Genomic DNA, 20606 nt, shown 5'->3' with positions numbered 1-20606 from the left:
TGTATTATATCGTGAATTTCAAATAATGAAAATTATTTGATATCAGAAAGATATTCTTCGTATTCAGAATGCAATTCGATATGTCTGATGTGCTCTCATGTCCCACAAAAAATACTGTCGAAACGCTCATTCCATACCCCTTAAATTGACACATGCGTTCAAAATGTTTACTATGCACCAGTGTGATGTGACTGCACACATATTTGTAACAGTGCTTGTTCTAATCAGGGATGAGGTTAACGGATGCTGTCTTCAGTGTTGGCCAAATAGTGTTCACTTTGTTCAGAAGTAATAAGTACATTTGAAGAAGTAATAAGTACATTTGTAAAAAGCGTAGCTTAATCATGTCCACATTTTGATCTTGGGAATGTGTATAAGTATAGTAATAATCAGTGTTTCATTCCGACTGAAATGGATTAGGAATATTACTTGTTTTATATGCGACATGATCCAGGGCAGTGAGTCTAATTATGCTAATACTGATTTTGAGATACAAAAAATAAAAGGTGCTCAAATTGTTTCTTATTGTTTGAAGCAATTTTTTTCTAGAGCTTTATAACAAAAAGTTCAATTTCCATGCGTTTTGCAGCAGTTTTGATGTAAGAAGACTTGTTGCCCCCGATCATATCACATAGCTGATAGTTCCGCTCCCGCATTCTGGTGGAAGAAATTAAGTAGTAATAATAAGGATATTAAAATTGTGTATGAAAATGATCTCCCACCTGACGTAGCCGGTGTAAAATGTAGTTGTAAGCTTATTGATACAAACCCCCTACCTCAACAGTTTGCTATTTTTTTTCGCGCAAATCGCCTGTCCCTGCTCATCCAATCAGTGAAGCCAGAGAAAAGCAATTTGGCTATTCCAGTTGAAATCCTACACCCCCTATGGAAGTCATAACCTTTATCTTCTGCACAGGGGTGTGAATTTCAAATGGGGTTACCTGAATGGGCGACTCCGTTTGAAATTCACTCTGTGTGGGAGATTAAGGTCATGTCTCCCATAGGAGGTGAAGTAAATGGATACTGCATAATGCCAGATGTTGGAAACTATTGGATCAGGTAGGGGTGCGTAGAAATACAGCGGACTTGTTTTACAACCTAGGAATTAAATTGAATGTTAGCACTTTACCGTAAACCCATAATTAGTGTATGCAGAGAAATTGATCATGTTGTTTGAAAATAAAACCCTGGTGCTTCAGCTGTGTTGAAAGAAGCATGGCAAATTCAAGTTTGTGTTTGGTTTGGACTTTGTTCATTCAATTGAAATTTCAACAAATACAAATTGGAATCGCAAAACTAATCGACTGGAAATCGGTGATTAGTTGTTTGGTTATCAAAAAACTTCCTTCACCCAATGGAATTTGGGGAGCTGCAGAGATACTTGGTGGATGTGACAATCTAAGTACGGATAGGTTTGCGCTGGGTACGGCTGCAACCAGCCAGGTTTAGCTGCAACCAGCGTAGTTTATGTGATCTGATTGTGAAAGTACAGCACTTTCAATCCTCTGGAAAGTGGGGCTATATATATCCAAAAAATTGATTGATACCAACATCTCATTTTGGTTAAAAATGCAAATACGGCCTTGTGGAGCTTATCCCTCGATGCATACATATGCAAGTGGGTAAGGGGTGAAATCAAAACTCGACTGGCAGTTCCGTCCGGTTCCCATTGTGTAGAACAATAGTAAGCGGACGGAACCGCCGGTCAAGTTTTTGTTTCATCCCTAAATTGCTATTCCTTCAGACATAAGTTTTTCTTGTTCCAAAGATATTTTTGGTAACATTATAACCACAAATCTTCTGGGCAAATTTGAAAATGATCCGTAAAACGTTGGGTACCATTTACTAAATACTTATTTGGACTGTTCGATTATTTTACTTTGAAGGCAGAAGTGCTATGGATGCGAGTCAAATGAGAAAAACCATTTTCGATCAATACAGTACACCTGTAGATAATTAGAGGTTGTTGTCTCTCTTTCTTAAAAAGGAAAGGGAGTAGGATGTGGAAGAGGAACACAGTTTCAAGTGCCTCAAATAGCATGTGATAAGGTCAAACACATTGTTTCTTAGAATGGAGGTGTATGGCAAACAATCCTATTTGTGGCCGTACACTACGAATGAGCCCTTCCGTCAGCAAATTGTATTCGAGTTACAGTGTTAAATGTGCATGAAGGTTGTTTTCATAATGGTGTACAGTCACATGTATATTATTTCCATGATTGGCATGCACAAAATGGAGGCTGTCTGCTCTGGTTTAATATTAACTACTTCCCACTCAAATCAACTGATGAAACAAAGTCTTGGATACAACAACTTTACAATTTATTCACACTTTCATACAGATGAATAATCAATAATCTTTCTTACATTATGTACAAAATATGGAAAAAATACTACTAATTACAAATTGACTTTATGACAAGAGAATTTCCTCAAGGCACATACAATTATTATTTGCTTCAAGTTGGCTCATAATAAGGTTGGTTCATACTACGCCGCAATTGCGATGCATGCGGTGCGATGCCGCACTGCATTGTACATCGCAATAAAGTTAAACACATTTTAACTTGGAAATGCGACAAGTCGCTGTAAAAAGTAATCGATATATATCGGCAATGCACCGCACTACAATTGCGGCGTAGTATTAACAAACCTTTACACAATGGAAATATTTACAGCATATAGAATGCCAATTGATTTGTCTCTCTTGTTAAATTCCTCTTAGCATGCATTCTCTTAAAATTAGCAGAGGGGATTAGATATAAAGAGTCAGAGGGCAGCATATCAATTATTTCTGACACTGGCTGATCCCCTGTTCTATAATTCAAGAGAATTCATGTTGGCGAATAAATATTCGGCACTCTGTCAAACTCGCATACGATATCAAACATACGATATCAAACTCACAATGATATCAATTCACATAATTTTATTATCAGAAGAGGTTTACCTTTGGACCACACGACAAGGATGAAGTCCACCACGTCACATGTTGTATTTTCTAAATTTCTTGAGACCAATGCAAGGAGGATACTACTTTGCATACAAAACACACTGATGCACCTACAAACTTAAATCGCTTTTTAAAAACAGAAATTGTCAGAAAGACTGAACAATGTGGTGATTTACGGGAATAATAAAGTGATACAATTGCACCCCAACATACCACAATGCACATATATACCAGGCGCAAAAAGAAACTCGTCAGTTAGTCACCCTTGCTGTTCAACAACGTGATAATTTTGGATTATTCTGAAATATACAAATTATCAGGTTGTTGAACAGCAATGATGAATATAACTGACAAGTTTCTTTTTGTGCCTGGTGTATATACAAGTGTTGTGGCTTGATTATCATAAATTTACATTTCTGCCCCAAATTAAACACCTGATAATACTGAATTACAAATGACAAGCATAGCTCAACATTCAAAGATTTTTGCACAAATTTTCTTTATGGTCATCCTACATATACACACAGTCATTTAGTACCACCAGAGACCCTCTTCTGGGATCACAATGTAATATACCTTTCGCTGAGAGTGTATAATTTAGACTGTTATTTTAACTAACATCAGAATAAGAGTGCAGCAATACAGAATTCACACAAAATAGCACCCAAACCCTATCACAAACCAACATATCTACAGTTTGAGTAGTATACATGTACAAACTGATGAAAAATTATTAAATCCTATAATATTCACATAATGGATCTTTTCATTTAAAATTATATCTTACTTGAATTAAGTGATAATGAATGGTAATAAAAAAATGTGCAAAACCAATTTCTTCTCCTGTAGAACTTGTTTTCCATGCGAGTGTTTAAATTGAAGTCAGAATTTCAAGTGTTACAACACCTTTTGTGTGGGTTATTTGCTATTTTACATACAAAGTGAAAAAAAAACCCACCATTGTATATTCCATTTGGCTTCCACGAGAGAGTAACGTCAGTGTGTACTCCAGAGTGTGTGCATAGTTTTAAGTTATGCATATTCACTCAAAGACAGCCGCGAAACACTGTATGTACTTGCAATATGTCCAGCACCTCCTGGGAGATACTGAAGGGATGCTGCAGCCAAACAAAATTATTTTGCTTGGTCAAGATTGCAACAGTTGGAGAAAGCGTGTAGCAGGGCTCGAAAAAATTTCCCGGGAAGCAGGCTAAATTTCCCACAATTTATAGTATGTTTTTATATACAAAAAGACACAATTTCCTTCCAAATACCAGAATTTCCCTCCAAACACAAACATTTCTGGGAATGAGCTTCCCAAATTCCCCACTTTTTCGAGCCATGGCATGTAGTCACCTGCTCCGCAGCCGACTGATGATGATTCACTCAAAGAACTGGCATGTTATATACACAATCAATTAGGCAGTACATCTGTACACAAAGTATAAAATCTGACAAAGTACTGATGTCACTCTCTTGAGGAAGTCAACTGGACTATAAAGTATGATATACAGTGGAAACTCATTAACACATCTGAATTTTCATATGCCAGTTTGCTCGAGCCCCAATCACGTCATTTAAATTATAATTTCTCGGGCTTGCATCGTTTATTTCCGATCCTCGCATATATTAATTTGTGTTTCGCATTGTCTTACGCCCTGCCAGGGTGAAGCATATAGGCCGCCTCCTTCTTCATTATTTAATATATATATTGGCCGCTGAGACACAATGAGAGAGTTATCATGGGGACTTAAGTTGAGATTGCCCGAGTACCGACTGTGAACTCAGGTAGGACAGTGGTAAAGCACTGGACCGGTAATCCAGCGTCCGGGGTTCAATCCCCGCTGAGTCCTGATTTTTCTCTCTCAATATTTTCATATGCCAGTTTGCTCGAGCCCCAATCACGTCATTTAACACAAAATTGTGCGGAATTCAAATTTTACTTCTTGTTATCAGGAGTTTGTGTTATCCAGTTCTAATAACATGTGAAATGTATGCTTGGGAATGTAAAACATACTTCTTGTTATCAGGAACTTCATGTTGAGAGGGTTTTTTTGTGTTAACGAGTTGCCACTGTACATGTATTCTAAATCACATATTTGGGATTTAGTTTGTTATAGTCTGACCATGATTTGATAACAAAAATTTATTTATAAACTCATCCCAAAAAGAAAGTATCCAGTTTGATTTTATTCCATAAGTCACAGATGTGGCCTTAAATCAAAACCTACCAAAAGTATGTTACAGATAAATTTATTCCGCACAGTTTGATACCTCATGTGTTCAAATCAATGCAGAATTGATGACACAGTGACCATTTGAATGCAATCACCTCCATTTAAAAAGTTGCAGTAATTAAGTATTGATTTGGTCCTGCTACTCAATTATGGGCAGCGATAGATCAAGGGCGCATCAGGCGTCTCACTGAGAGCATGCGCCGCAGCTGTCTGGCAGTCATTGATGCAGCAGGAGAAGATGTGAAGAGTGAAGGGCAAAACATTAAGGAAGGAGTAAAAGAGTATCTGTATTCAATAAAACACATGAAGTGAAGTCAAACAGTCTTCATTCGTCTCTGTTATTGTGTACCTTTATGACGAATCTTGAGAAGCAGGAAAACCACACCAATAGGAATTACTGCAACTTCTAAAATTGAGGTTGTTGCGTTTAAAAGGTCGCTGTGTCATCAATTCCGGATCGATTTGGACAAATGAGGTATCAAACTGTGTGGAATAAATTTATCTGTAACATACTTTTGGTAGGTCTTGATTTAAGACCCCATCTTTGACTTATGAACCAAAATCAAACTGGATACTTTCTTTTTGGGATGAGTTTATATCAATCACACCAATTTGATCCAAATCTTTGGTTGGAGCACAATAAAATAGAGAAACTAATGACTAACAAGTTTCACAAAATACCTAATGGTGATATGCAACTTGACATGAAAAAAATATATCTCTGAGAAGATTAGCAGGGGTCCATTTCACTAAACTTTACGAAGCTTCGCAAGTCTCGAAATCGTTCGTAATTATGACGAGTCGTAAGTTCCATTCACTAAACTTACTTACGAACGGTACCCTTCATAAGTAATAGGGATTTACTACAGGGACACTTCGTAAAGTTACGTCTAGTATTGAGTATTCGTAAATTTACGAATGGTTATTTGAGTTATGAAGGGTTAAAAGTTTAGTGAAATGGACCCCAGGACCAGCCTCATGAGATACGTACTCCTAATTCCAGAAAAACACAGCACTTATTTTTTGACGTAAAAAAAAACCCCACATTTCTCTGCAGACAAGGGACAAACTATTTATTTGGCAATAAAGTATATGGATTAAAAAAAATTCCATTTATTTAATACACAGATTGGATGGAGAATTAATTGAGTGCCGTGGCTAATTTTAAGTGTCCCAGCTTAAATTAGTCTAATTTTCATCTTGGTTTGGTCCTACTATGGCATGCCTCTTTCCATTGTTATTGTCAGCAAAGGCTATAATTCCCCATTCAAATTGTATCTTTAAAAGATTGGTGATTTTTCCAAAAATGAACATTACCCTTTGGGTTAAAAGTATCGTTGTTGGCCAGGATAAACCTCCTATATGTACTTGTGGCCCTTGAACACGTTTTTAAAAAACATAACTGCAAAGATGTTACGCGAGAGGTTTTGCTTTAAACATGTTGAGAGGCCAATGATACAAAGGAAGTTATTCCTGTCCAACAACGATCTACACATGAGTACTGCATATGGTCATGTCTAATGCTGTCATGAAAGCAATGGAGTTAGGGATGACTTCAAAACCTGACCGCCTGCACCTTTATTGGGCCTGGTTTCTATTGGTCAGAACAATAGAACACAGTTCAACCACCATTCTGCCAGGGTGCTGGTGGTCAACCGGTAGTTGGATTTTGAAGCCATCCCCTACTTTAAGCTGTATTGTCAAAAGCAGGTTTGGAACAGAACTGCAAAATATAAGGCAAAAATATGGATTTTCTCTGTTGTTGAGGCTAAGTCTCTCCATACAACCGATTCTACTGATCCTTACATAAAACAAATTTACAAGATCAAGTATAGACAAATCCAACAAGCCAAGTGATGGTCAGAATTCATTCGGCCATTACTGGGTCCTCTACGCACCAAACTGGTGTTGTGACTGCCCAATTGGGTGGATTAAAGCCACTTAAAAATTGATGTTATAATGTATTGTGTTGTAAACTTTCATCATTCTTTTGTCTTTGTGTAACACCGGTGATGGAATGCAGTATTAAAATCCTCGCACTAATGGGGATGGAGGTGTAGGCATGTGCGAAATTGGACTCTGCGAAATAGGCAAAAGTGAATAGAGGCTGTCAGCCTTTTGCCATCTTGTTGGTGATACGTTCATGCGTCGGACGCTACGCGCAGCTTGCCACGCAACTATTATCATGCATAGAGATCGAATGATCATCGTAGCGTGTACCCACAAGATGGCGGCATATGACGTCACGCTGACGGCCTCTATATGATTCAATAGAGAGCAAGGCAAATTAGATGTACACACTAACTTTTAATAAAAAATACCTCTTCATTCATAATGTAAATAATATATAGTACCTGTTATCATAAATTTAACTAATTATAGTCTTGTCAACTATCAATTTTAACAAAGACCTTTGACCTGGAGAAGATTTTGATGGCTTCCTCTACTTCTGCAATCTTTCCTTCTACTTCTTTCCTCCTCATCTTTGCTCGTAATGTTTCTGTATGTATCGGGAGCTGGTGAAGTTCATTCATGAGCTCTTTCTCTTCTGTAAAGGAAATTTTAAATAAAATATGGAAAGTATGAGTAGATTTGTGAGTAAATTTAAGAATGAGAATAAGTAAATGAAAAGCTTACATAAACTGCAATACATGATTCTAGCCAGCTCGAGATGGCATGAGCACTCAGCAGGCCACAGGTCACAAGTACACACATGGCATGGGTTTTTGTCACTTTTGGTCATATTTTGAATCTGCAATTTCACTGTAAACACCACAGTCAGTAAGAAAATGACTTATGATCAATGACCTACTACCACAAAATGAGCGTAAAGTTGCAAGTTGGTAGTTTCGAGACACCCTGGCTGTTGCGTTGATGTTCTTTGTTTCACACGCACCTGTCCAATAGTATGTCTGCATATCCTTTGTGAATGGGGGCACAATGTGCCATTCATGAAGGACATAATACCACTAGCTTGCACAGGTGCACGGCAAACAAAGAACATTGCTCATTACATAGTAGTAAGTCACATATGTGACCATCCACCACGAAGTGGTAGTAAAGTCGGCTCTAAGTCATTTTCTGTTTATTGCAGATTTTAAAAGATTGCGCTTTCAGCTTTAAAATGACACCTCAACCAGCTTCATCGGACATCTGGAAGTGAAGTTATGGTTCATCAGAGGTCAAATTCCTAATATACTTTACATAGAAATCCATACACTGTTTTTGATTGTATCTCAAAATGGAAAATGCCGACTTTACGACCAGTTTGTGGTGGATGGGCACATATATTGTAAAGTATCATCTGTCCATTGTTATCATATTGACTATATACTGTGCTGTGGTAGTTTCAAAATAACATATTTTTAATAAGATCTAAAAAAAAATTGTTTGATTGGCATTGAAATTAGGGTAGGTCGGTAGGTATTTTTTTTACTTTAAAGCTGTAAATTGCGTTTGAAAGGCCATGAAACTTATTTTCTTCTTTTTTTTTTTTTGAATTAAAAAAAGTTGAGGGTCGGGCCTACTTTTAGGGTCGGTCGGGTTATACCAATCAAACAATTTTAATGCTGGTTTCATACTACCCTGCCGCTTGCCGCTGAGCGGCGTGGCGCACGCGTATTGCAGACAAACAGGCACAATCAAGGCTTGTCATTGGTTGAAACGCCCTGCCGCTTGCCGCAGCGGCAAGCGGCAGGAAAGTATGCTGGAGGCTAAGGCCTAAATTCAATGGATCTTTGACAACCCTGCAGCTGGTGATAACACTTTTACAACAGATTATAATTATGCGAAAAATTACATTAAATGATTGTGACCCAATGCCAGAAAATGAAACTGGTGTCAGAAAAAAAAATTATATTATGGTATCACAGCAATTCTCCTTATCGTAAAAGGAGTAAAAGATCACCTGAATTACTAGTCGACAAATGGCAGGACAAAGGGCATTACTATTTTGACCATATACAAGGGTCATTCAAAAAGTTCTACCTCCATCATCACATCTTTGTTATCTTACGCGTCATGATATTGAAATGTGACGATGGAGGTAGAACTTTTTGAATGACCCTTGTACAATGCAAAAGGAGAAATATGCAAGTAACATTACTGCACACAAGTTTTATTACTCTGGTCGTAACCACAGAATTAAAGCCAAAGAACTTCAACTTGACTACCATCTTGATACATGCATGGAGCAAATATTGGGGGTATTTGGTTACGCTCGGAATGCGCGCAAGGCAATCGTTGCCAAGTGAGCGCAACATCGCATACCAGGCACATTTGAGAGACGCATTTGATACGACCTGCACGCGATACATAAACGTTCAGAGCAGACACAGAATTGTATTCTTTTATTTCCGCGCACCGTCATCAAGGGCCCGAATACCCCAAATTTTCTCCCCATAGCTCACGGTGCTATTGTAAGTGGCAGTATAGGAAGTCCTGGTTCTCTGGTTTTAATTCTGTGGTCGTAACTAAAATCAAGACAGTTTTTTTGATGAACTTGAATTGGCCAACATTCGAATCTACTTACTGTCTTTAAGTATTTGTAATGTCTTCTTCCTCTCATCATTTGGCATTTTGCGATGCCCAGGTGGCATGTCAGGATCAGGTGTGTTTCTAATTCTGTCCTCTTCTTCTTTTTTCCACTGATTCTGTCTATTCTGCAAACTAAAGATTAAATGGATACAAGGTAAAGTTTGTTTGGCTTATAATTGGCGGAAATTATGCGGTCTTTGTTACTTCGTGCATCAATAGCTATTGGAAAGCAGATAGGGTTGTTCCCATCCACAAAGGTGTCAATTTAAACAGCACTATTGGCAAAATATCTAATTCTTGATGTACCTTCTGCAAAATATCAGTCAATTGACTTCTGGACTGAAAGTGTTATTTACAATTACATGATTTTTTTCAATATCTTAAAGCAGAACCACTTGGCTTTAATCTCCCAAACGATGGAAATACACGAAATTATTTCTCTGAAAAAAAGCAAATGATTCAGGGTAGCATTTATATTGGGTCAGCTAGAATACTCACTATTTTGGAACTTGTCCTTTCTTATATGTCACCTCATCATATTTTCTCTTTGCTTCCAGTGCCTGCTGGGACATTGCAGAGGGCGCTCTTGGTGGCTGGTATTTCTTTACCGAGCGTGCATTGTGAGCAACAAAATTCACATCACCACTACCTCTCAGCTGTGAAGAAAAACAATAGATATCTGAGAGGTTTCGCTGTGCACACTTTATAACAAAAAAAAATACTTGGCATGCATTTTCTGTTCAGAAGTCATTTTTTACTCATTTAAATCCTGGGCTATTCCAGTTGAAATCCACACTACCCCTGTGGAAGATTTTGGAAATATCTTTCACAGGGGGAGTATGTTTTTCAAATGTAATTGGTCAGGGTTAATCATTTTGAAACCCAAACTCCCCCTGTATTATGGCTTTACTTATATCTTCCACAACTGGAGTGAGTATTTTAAGTGGAAATTACCCATTGTCTATTCTATTCGAAACCCATACTCCCTCTGTGGAAGACTTTAAATAGCTAAATCTTCCACAGGGGTAGTGTGGATTTCAACTGGAATAGCCCAATGGAGCCTTTTGGTTTACATCAAAGCATGTCTAGGTAGAAGCTACTGATAATCGCCCTGAAATCGATTACCCCATAGCTTGAAGCAAGCCTGTGGTCTGATATAGCAGGGATAAGCGAAGGAAGAGCATTCCATATGCAAGCTATAGATGGCAAGAAAGATCTTTGATGGCTGACAAGGTTTGATCTTGGTATCAGAACAAATTTGGTCCATAAACCATTATAACAAAATAAAATGACTTTCTGCTGTATTGTAACATAAATAACCACATTTTTTATGCTTTTTAAAAATATTGATAGGTGCTCAGCAAATGCGCTAAGAATTTTAGCTGATAAAAAGCTCCCACTCAATAAACAGACTTACTCTTTATTGGTAATTGGCTAGATAATGTTTTGGTTGCATTTGGAATCTGTTTATCAAATTGCTCCATTTCTTACCTCTGCAGCACTTTGTGACCTTGGTGCAGGGCTTGGCGATCTTCTTCTTGGTGCTGCTGGTCCTGGACTAGGTGACCTACCCCTCTGCCTTGGGGCACCCCCTGTCCTACTGTGAGAGCGTAAGTAATTTGCTGACTGTGGCCTAGGTGGTGGTGCATCTTTCTGTGTGAATATAACAATATTGGAGCAAATATAGAAAGAGGAATAATAAAAAATTACCTAATTCTTAGCACTTTGAAGGATTATTTAGCTATGCTGTCTGCAATTGAAGTATTAAACTTTTTATCGCCCCAGGAAAGGATAAACATAATAAAAGTAACTAGTATCTGAATACTCAGGGGTCGAATTCCTGAAAATACAAACACTACAGTTCCACGTAGGGTTATTTATCTATCATGGTGAAAGTTCAATGTACCGGTACTCTTTCACATGTACACAGAGTTTTCACACGATTTAAATGCCTTACTTTAGCACTATAAAAAAGTTCTCGGCAGTACCTCCACCCTTCACAACTTTCAAAGCATACATGTATGCACACAGGGAGTGGTAATACGATTTTAAGTGCCGTACTTTAGCACTATAAAAAAGTTCTCGGCAGTCCCCCACCCTTCACAATTTTCAAAGCACACAAAGAAAGTGATTTCATTTTGACTGCAAATTAATGGTCTAACAATTTCATCATAAAACACGGATAACCTCTTTCCATTTTTAAGTCCATACCTTGAGATGTTCGGATAGCTTGGATGGTACCTCTTTGTACTTTTCTGATTGAGGTAACACTTTTACTGGTTGTGTCTTTTCAGCTGTTTCTTCACGTTGCCGCCTCCTGTTGGCAGCTTGGACTTGCCGCATCTTTTTCACATTAGCATTTCCAAAATCCTTGGGTTGCGGTTCTAGAAGAAAAAAAAAGTAGTACGTAGAATAGACAGTTTTGGGGTATGTTTTGGGTGTATGTACTGTCAAGGTAACAACTTGGGACCAGGTTAGCATTAAGACCAGCGGTCGAATTCGATGGTATGTATAGCTAAAAGTGCTATACATAAATTTGAGCTAAATTTCACGTCGCATTTGCCTCAAAAGTCCCCCAATGCATCGCTATTTGTGAGCCAAATTCCGCGACACGTCACATTTACCTCAAAACACACCTGGATGATCTGGAATTCCCCGAAAATCAAAAACATCACGCAGTTGGTATTTGCTCATTCTCGTTACATCTAAGATAATTATGCTGTGTTCCGTTGCAAAAATATGACAAAGCAATGTTGGGTACCATATTGCAAAATCTGTTGTGGTTGATTCTTATGTCATGCTTATTTTTACTTGCGTTACTCCCCCCAATTATGCGAGAGAATGTCGCCATTGCATGCACTATAACTATACACAAAATCATAACACATGTTCCTGGTGAAGGGAGTTACCAAAACCATAAGATCAGTGACCTTCGGAAGCTTGCAATATTTTTACGGGGATGAGATAATGTTGAACAAAAATTAGGTGAAGAGTTTACTGAAGACCTAATCTGGCTTTATCGTTTTTGAAGGTTTTTTTCATCTGTGGTATTTTTGCAAAAATTGCAACATTATTTTTCAATGCTCATTCCTCGCGGTAAAAGTATAGGCCAGGCCTACCCTTTTTTTCAAATGCTATGATCCTGCTTCGTGCATATAATTATATTTGCTAATTGCCCTCAAACTCGTATGGGGGCTTTATAGCCAAGATTTGATGACAATGACAGCAGTGGCGGCGCCACGCGGGGGGGCAAATGCCCCCAGTCAGAAGTCTTGCCCCCTGTTTCCCCCAGAAAAAAACAAAAATTACGAAAAATTCCACTTTTTGCGGTAATGTTGCGCAAAATTTGTTGATTTTGCCCCCCCCCCTGAAATTCACTTTGTCCCCTAATGCCCCCCGCAAAAAATTCCCTGGTGCCGCCACTGAATGACAGAAGTTGTAGATTCACAAAAATCTTGGGTTCCTCTAAATGCCCCCAATGCAAAAAACAACAACGTACTGACTTACTTGGTTTTGGAGGTGGTCGGTACACTGGTTTTCCCTGTAACTCAAGGAGTAATCCCACACTTCCCTGGTGTGTCTTGGCTATTTCCTCTGCTTCTGGTCTTACCCTGGGTTTAGCCTGATGATTTTCAGCAGACCATTTGTTGATCATTGCTTGACGAGGGGCCATGTACCCAGGGTCTGCTGGGATTGGGCTCATCATTTTACCTGCAATATTATTTTTTTCAAAAGTGGTAAATTTATACCGATAATAAATAATTATTAATAATAAGCTTGTCGTCATTGTTGCACTGTAAGATGTAAGCTTTCTTGGAAAGTCTATACATGTAGCTGGCTTTGAATTTGCTCACCAATAGCTTCACATTTGAGGCTAGAGTCCAAAGTTATATTATCGAAATCTAGTAGAAATCAATGAAGCATGACACCATACCATTGAAAATGTAAAGCTTTGGAAGTTCAGATGCAAACAGTAGGCCTACAGCAGATCACTACAATGGGATTTCGCAATCAGAAGCCGTATGTCATTTCATGAAGTTTATATACAAACTTAAAATTATAAATTGTAAATCTGAGCTATTATTAACTATGGCTACATGTACATCAAGATTATGTACAAAATATTTCTTGCAGATAAAATTACTTTAGCAAAGATATCGTGAAATTTGAATTTCGTTGCAACACATTGTCTATGGAAAATGTAACGCTCGGGGCGTTTATTTGACTTAAATACGGTAATCATGCATGTGCATAACTCATAAGCATAATATCGGAATCAACTGAAATTTTGGGAATATGCTTTTTTCGTGGATATGTACTGAAAAATGTCATAAAAAGAGGATGCTAGGATCACGAAATACTCCTTTAAATAATAATATTAATAATTTTTCTTTTAGTACCGGTACAGCAAATTTATTTAACACCGACATGACGAGCTAATTTGAACTCAATTGCTTGGATGAGTTTATATATTCTCCTGGAGAAAATAATTCAAGCTTCAAGACTGTTATAATCTAGTCCTTCAAGAATGACTCTCGGCTTGAGAAGTTTAAAACTATATACTATAGGTAACCTAGGCAAACCTTAGTTAACACATTTACTAGTCAGCGAATTCGCCGAGACCGGGGCCCCAACACAATGCATATTTACATAGAAATTTGAATTTTTTTCGAGAATAGGTGGGTGAAGGAAACCTACATAAATATGTTTTCTATACTTCACATGACCCAAATATATGATTTTTATGGTGATAATCAAGTCGCACATGGAATTTTAGAGGATTTTGATAGCAGTTCCATTAAAAAAAGCTGCCATCGCCATGAGACTAAGATCTAGAAACACCCCGAAATGCCGCTTTTGGGGAATTTTGCTAGCTGAATCTTTTTGATGAAAGTCAATCTTTGACAAGATGTAACTTTGCTACGGAAAGTGCTATGAAAAAAAGGTTTTCAGTTTTGGCTTAGTTTACTCAAGGGCTTTAATTTGATATATATAAAACGATGCAATTTGATGGCAAATTTGAATTCACCTAGGATAGACATGTCCACATTCCTTATTATAGAGGGCGACATTCAATACAAAAAGTTTGGACCACAGTCAGTTCAGCAAATCCATCAAAACGAGCATATATACCAAAGCGGGATGTACATCCCGAGCGGGATGTATAAGCGGAAGTACATCCCGAATGGGATGTATAAAACGCACTGCTATACAACCGGGCGCCCAGCATGCAGGGCCCGCGTAACTTTAAACTCATTTGCAGTGATTTATTCCAGGACATTAATTATAGCCTTTCTTGCAGCACATGTTCTCAAACGCGATGGAAAGCAATTTATTTTTATTTTAAAGATTGTAATTAATATATTTATATGCAATATCAGATTTAACCAGGGACTCATGAGAAGATCGATCAGCCAAACATTGTTCTCTTAGTGCAACGTAGCTTAGAACCTTCTTTTTTCCCCGTTTTCAGCGCCTTAAGCAATGATAATATATAAAGAACCTTAAAAAGTTACATAAAGCATAGACTCTACTTTTTAGAGTACATGTACATGCATAAAAGAACCTTAAAGATTTAAATAGGCCTAGTAGAACAGCGACTTTCAATCTAATTCTAATTATTTCAAGGACTCACATCGCAAAGTTAAGAAAAGTGAAAAGCAGTACTAGTAGGCCCTATGTTGTGTTTTTTTTTTGGGATAAAACCATTTGCTTGGCTAGGCTAAAGAAGATTTCTCTTTTTGATATAGAATCTTTGAAGGGTTCTTAATGTTCCATCTTTAGACAAGGAAATGCTTTATTGTGGAACCTGGAACCCTTCAAGGGTTCTAAGTAGAACAGAAAAAAGTTTTTAGGCGAAAAAAATATACATTGTAGAACCAAAAAGGGTTATCACTTCTTTTCACTTTGTGATTAGTCCCTGAACTATTGATTATTATAAACTCAAAAATTTGACACTCGATACTCGAACCTCGAAATATGAGACTCGAAACTCGAAATATAAGACTCGAAACTCGAAATATGAGGCTCAAAACTCGAAATATGAGACTCGAAACTCAAAATATGAGACTCGAAACTTGAAATATAAAACTCGAAACTCGAGATTCGAAACTCGAGACTCGAAAATTTGACTCGAGACTCGAAACTCGAAGATAAGCAACACACACGACTTAGCACTTTTTGAGTAGGCCTATTCTATACTGATTTTCATTCAATATGCAGAACTCGAAATATATGAGGCTCAAAACTCGAAATATGAGACTCGAAACTTGAAATATAAAACTCGAAACACGAGATTCGAAACTCGAGACTCGAAAATTTGACTCGAGACTCGAAACTCGAAGATAAGCAACACACACGACTTAGCACTTTTTGAGTAGGCCTATTCTATACTGATTTTCATTCAATATGCAGAAGTCGGGTTTAGTGGTTTTGTAATTTCGTCCACTCCCAACCCTATTATAGGCCTAACACTGACCCCAACATTTTATTATAAACTGTAAAAAATAAAAATAAAAACCAAGAATTGTGAAGCAGATGCATGAAATTGCACTATAACATGGGCATAGGCCTATCCTCGATATTGCTCAACATTTAAAGATCTTGCCATTTTTAAAACGAGTAGCCTACGTAACAAAAGGCTATATAGGCCAAAAATGGCCAGCCTAAAAATGTTATCTGCATTTTTGATAAATATCTAATGCATTTCAAATAAACCATGATGATAACGTAGTCAATGAAATAAAGTAAAATTGGACGAAAATGGTCAAATATAGGCTAAAAAGTAGGCCTACATGGGGATCTCAATTTGCAAATCTTAAATCATGGTCTAGATATATGTTGCGGCGCAGATAGGAAAATTTGCATATTTAAGTGTTTCTGTACTGTTTTCCTAAGCCATTTTGAGCGTTTTATTCAAAAGGCGCCCATAAATGTTTGCCAAAAATCGCTTGCCCCCCCCCCCCTCTCGGCTTGCCAAAAATTGCTTGCCCCCCCCCCCCCCATGCTTTCCAATGGACATGTGAAATGTCATTGTACAAGGAATACATTTAAAAAAAAATTCCACATAGCCCCCTAATGAAAAGTATTTAATTATATTTGTAATCACTCAAAAAGCATTTTGTGTGAATTTTACATCCCAACTAAGTGCTATTAAATTTTTATGAGCCTTTTTATTTTACATGTAAAGTCTATGAGGGTGACGATTAGAAATGGACGGCAATATTGAAAAGCCCTCATTTTGGGCCATTTTAGACACTAAAATGCGCATAAAAAAGAATAGCACTCTTAGTTCGGATGTAAAATTTACACAAAATGCTATCTGAGCGAGTACAAACATATTATTTAAAGACCCATTCAGTGATCCCAGCGCCAGTGCAAAAAAATTAAAAGTTTATAAATTGCTTAAAAGTGAAGGATAAGTCATTCAAATTGTCATTTGGTATTTTTGAAATAACAAATTTGGGAAAAAAACGAAGAAAACAGCAGTACTGACGAAGCTGAAGCCACATTCAAATACATGTAGCTAAATTAGATACTGTAAGTATCTAAATAATCGTGTAAAATTGTCTTAAATACACGGCTTTAGGCTGAACCACTCGCATGCTGTGTTAGCACATCTATGACAAAACAAAGGTACCAAAATCTGAATTTTGATGATTTTTACGAATGTCCGGATGAGCAAATCACTGAATGGGCCTTTAAATACATTTATAGCAAAAACTAAAAATGTCCTATACCTTAATGGTTATGGAACAAAGGTGCCCCCCCTTCGGCTCGCCAAAATGGGCTTGCCCCTCCCCAATTACCCTCCCCAAGGCTCATAATAATTATTACACAGCCCTTAGTGTAGGCCTAACCAAGAAAATCATGCATTTATTTCAAATCGTGTTTCAAATCTATTAAAAACATACCTCAAATTTTGGTTCAAGATTGACATTAAAATTTGGCTTCCTATACCATTTTGGTGAGCCACACTGGGGTGCCCGGAGGGTTCCCCCAGTCAGGAAATTTTACAAAATAGGTCACAAACAACCATTTTCCCTCTATTTTATCACAATTTTTAAACTTCACCTAGGAAATACCTTTCAGCCCCGCACCAAAATTATTAAGGAGCTGAGCCCCCCCCACCCGCTCCTGAGCCTATGATTTAAGCATCAAAAAGATATTAAAAATATTACAATTCTGAAAATTCACCAAATGACGACTCAACACATGCCCTGATGTGCTGTAGAGATTGGTATGGTGTATCCAGGCCCGTACGCAGGATTTTGTTTGAGGGGGGTGCTGATTTTGAAAAGTGGACTTTTTTCCCAAGGGGGGCAATTTCGTGAAAAGTGGACTTTCTTCCCAAAATTGGGACCATTTTTGACCAAAAAAGCGCAATTTGTGATATTTTGGGACCTTTTGTATACTTTTTGCAAATGGAGGGGGGTGCGTCGACGGCCTGGGTGTACGTGTATCAGAGAAGATCTTCTCTGGGTGTATGTTGTGTTCGAATTTCCGCGGAAAATCCGAGCAGCTCAACTACCAAAAAATTGCGGAGATATATGATATATCATAAACTTGAAGGAAAATGGTTCCTTGAATGCATGATATTTTAACAATGAAAAAAATCACGAGCCGAATTATTCCTCTCTGCCCTGTAACGCATAACAGAATATTGGAACTTGATTACTGGTGAGCCGGGCTGGTGAGATCCCTTAATTTAGGCCTACTGGGAGCTACTGGGTACGGTGGGCAAAATAATTTACTGGGTGGGCTAAATTAATGTCCTCGCAGTTTTAACGGAAGGGGCTATGCAATAATTGTCTGTGAGTTTGATACATTCCTAAAATCTGGTGTTCGCTCTATTCAATGCCAAAGAAAATCCCTCTCCCTGCTCAAAATTGATTGTCTCCTCGGCCTGCAAAAAAGACCTTTGCATACATTGACATTTTCTGTAATGTTCAGTTTCTAAATTCTTTTTATAGCTTAGGCCTATAATAGGCCTAAAGCGTTTTAAAGTGTATCCGTAATATATATCCCCCTTTTGACTTGCACCCTTTCCATTTTCAACTTAAATGTTGATAAACATTTTGAATTTTTGTTCAAAACCAAGTGAATTTTTACTGACTACATAATTATAATAATGTGTTGTCCTACAAAAAAGATTGTAAAGTGAGTAAACTATTACTTCGCTTTGTCAAAAAGCAATCCAAAAATGTGTAGGCCTAAGCCTACATTACTGAACAAACCTGCATGATGAATCTATTCAACGAACTTAAAAGTTGCTTGCCTTGCACAGCTGCACCCCTACCAAAATCCTCCCTTGCTTAACAAAATCCCCCCAAACAAAAAAACAACAACAACAGCAACAAAACAAAACAAACGAACAATGAAAAACAACAGTAAACAAACAAACAAAAATTTGAATGAAGTAGGCCTATTGTGCGTTAATGCGATCTGTGCGGTGTGCGACTTGACTGATCAATATTTAGGCCTAAAATTGCATCCTTCAACCATTTTTACATCCGAGATCATATCTTCAAAACTGTTTTATCATGAGCTCTATTTTTTTTTTTGATAGATAAAAGTCGTGACTTTCATCTGAATGTTGGAAACACATTTTATAATGTCGCCACATTCGTTTGGGCCTGCTTTTTCTGCGACAACCTAACTAGGGACCCTGAATTCTTACAAAATTAGTTTTTTAACGTAAAATCCAACTTTGAGGCTCTATAACTTTTTTTTTTTTCTGTAAACCCTTTTTTCCCACGGTTAACCTATGGGTAAAATTTTGTAAGGAATCGATTAAACATGTTTAAAATTTTCCGAAACCATGAACAAATTTCCGCCAGCGTGTTTGTCACACACTACCCTGGTGCGCGTTAGCGAAATACTGAACTGCCCACGTGTTTCATTTCCAAATGCGCCATATACATCCCGATTGGGATGTACATCCCGATCGGGGTATACATCCCGATTTGACGGATTTGCCGAACTGACAGTAGCTCACAGTCAATGGCTTAACTGTGTAATCCCCATAGGGAAATACAAACATTTGAAATTTGGACACCAGAAACTTGACGACGTAGTCTAAAAAGTGCCGGTACTTTATCCTTGATACAGAAGCCAGCATGCAGTGAAAGTTAGATTTCATAAAATAAAATCGCCTTTGTGTAAAATGGATCGCCGTGGTGAAAAATGATGCATTACATGCTTTTTTTTGTACAGTAAGTCATTGTAAGGCATTGCCAATGATGGTCGCAGAAAAGTGCAGTTTTTTAAAAACAGGCATTTGCCCATAACTTCGCTAATTTTTGACCTACAGACATGGTTGACCCCTCATTTTTTAAGTGAAATAATCACCTTTTTAAACAAAATAATTTCCATGTGAAATATCCTACTTGAAAATTTTGTGAACATGCCTACCTAGGATGCTATACTATAGTAATTAGTATTGAGCATCCTTCGCCTCGCTTACTGGCCTCGTTGTTCGGCTTCGCCAACATGTTCGGCTTCGCTGAGCCCCCCCACATAGCCGTGGGTCATTCTTGAAGGACTATTATAATCATAACAAAAATAATCAGATTCTGATTGCACTATTTTTTAAATGTCATATGACTGCAGAATTTTGCAACCTCGCTCTACAGTACACTGGGAAAATTATACGGATTTATTTATGAGCTTACCAAGAAATCATTGATGTCTTCCCTCAAAGTCGAGAGATAACACTTTGGTCTTTGAATGGAAGAACTTACAGATTAAATAAGTAAAGATAAAGTATTTTAAGCTTCCATGATTTTCGTCTTCGATATCAAACTGCTCAGTGAGAGAGATGTGTCCGTTTCAAGAAATCCAAACAATGTTGTCATATGATCAAAATTAACCAATCAAAA

General features: G+C 37.6%; 1 protein-coding gene across 1 annotated transcript; it reads right to left on the bottom strand.

Annotated features, from left to right (window-relative positions):
* Window positions 1-6972: 6972 nt before the first annotated feature.
* LOC140159369 (enkurin domain-containing protein 1-like) lies at window positions 6973-20557 on the bottom strand. The gene is made up of 7 exons (XM_072182819.1): window positions 20400-20557; window positions 13234-13437; window positions 11938-12110; window positions 11218-11379; window positions 10225-10382; window positions 9722-9858; window positions 6973-7738 (listed from the first exon to the last, which is right to left on the bottom strand). The coding sequence occupies exons 2-7, from the start codon at window positions 13430-13432 to the stop codon at window positions 7578-7580; spliced, it is 990 nt and encodes a 329-aa protein (XP_072038920.1). The 5' UTR covers window positions 13433-13437; window positions 20400-20557; the 3' UTR covers window positions 6973-7577.
* Window positions 20558-20606: the final 49 nt, after the last annotated feature.

The sequence above is a fragment of the Amphiura filiformis genome, chromosome 8 (assembly GCF_039555335.1).
Source record: "Amphiura filiformis chromosome 8, Afil_fr2py, whole genome shotgun sequence".
In the NCBI taxonomy this organism is placed as follows: Eukaryota; Metazoa; Echinodermata; class Ophiuroidea; order Amphilepidida; family Amphiuridae; genus Amphiura; species Amphiura filiformis.
Note: the sequence above shows the minus strand (reverse complement) of the source record. Positions and strands in the feature narration are given on the sequence as shown.

Coding starts and splice junctions, on each gene's coding strand:
- LOC140159369 (XM_072182819.1), bottom strand. CDS start 13,432: ATGATGAGCCCAATCCCAGCAGACCCTGGGTACATGGCCCCTCGTCAA. Junction 11,380..11,937: donor AGCTATCCGAACATCTCAAG/GTATGGACTTAA, acceptor ATATTCACACAG/AAAGATGCACCACCACCTAG. Junction 9,859..10,224: donor AAAGGACAAGTTCCAAAATA/GTGAGTATTCTA, acceptor TTTAATCTTTAG/TTTGCAGAATAGACAGAATC.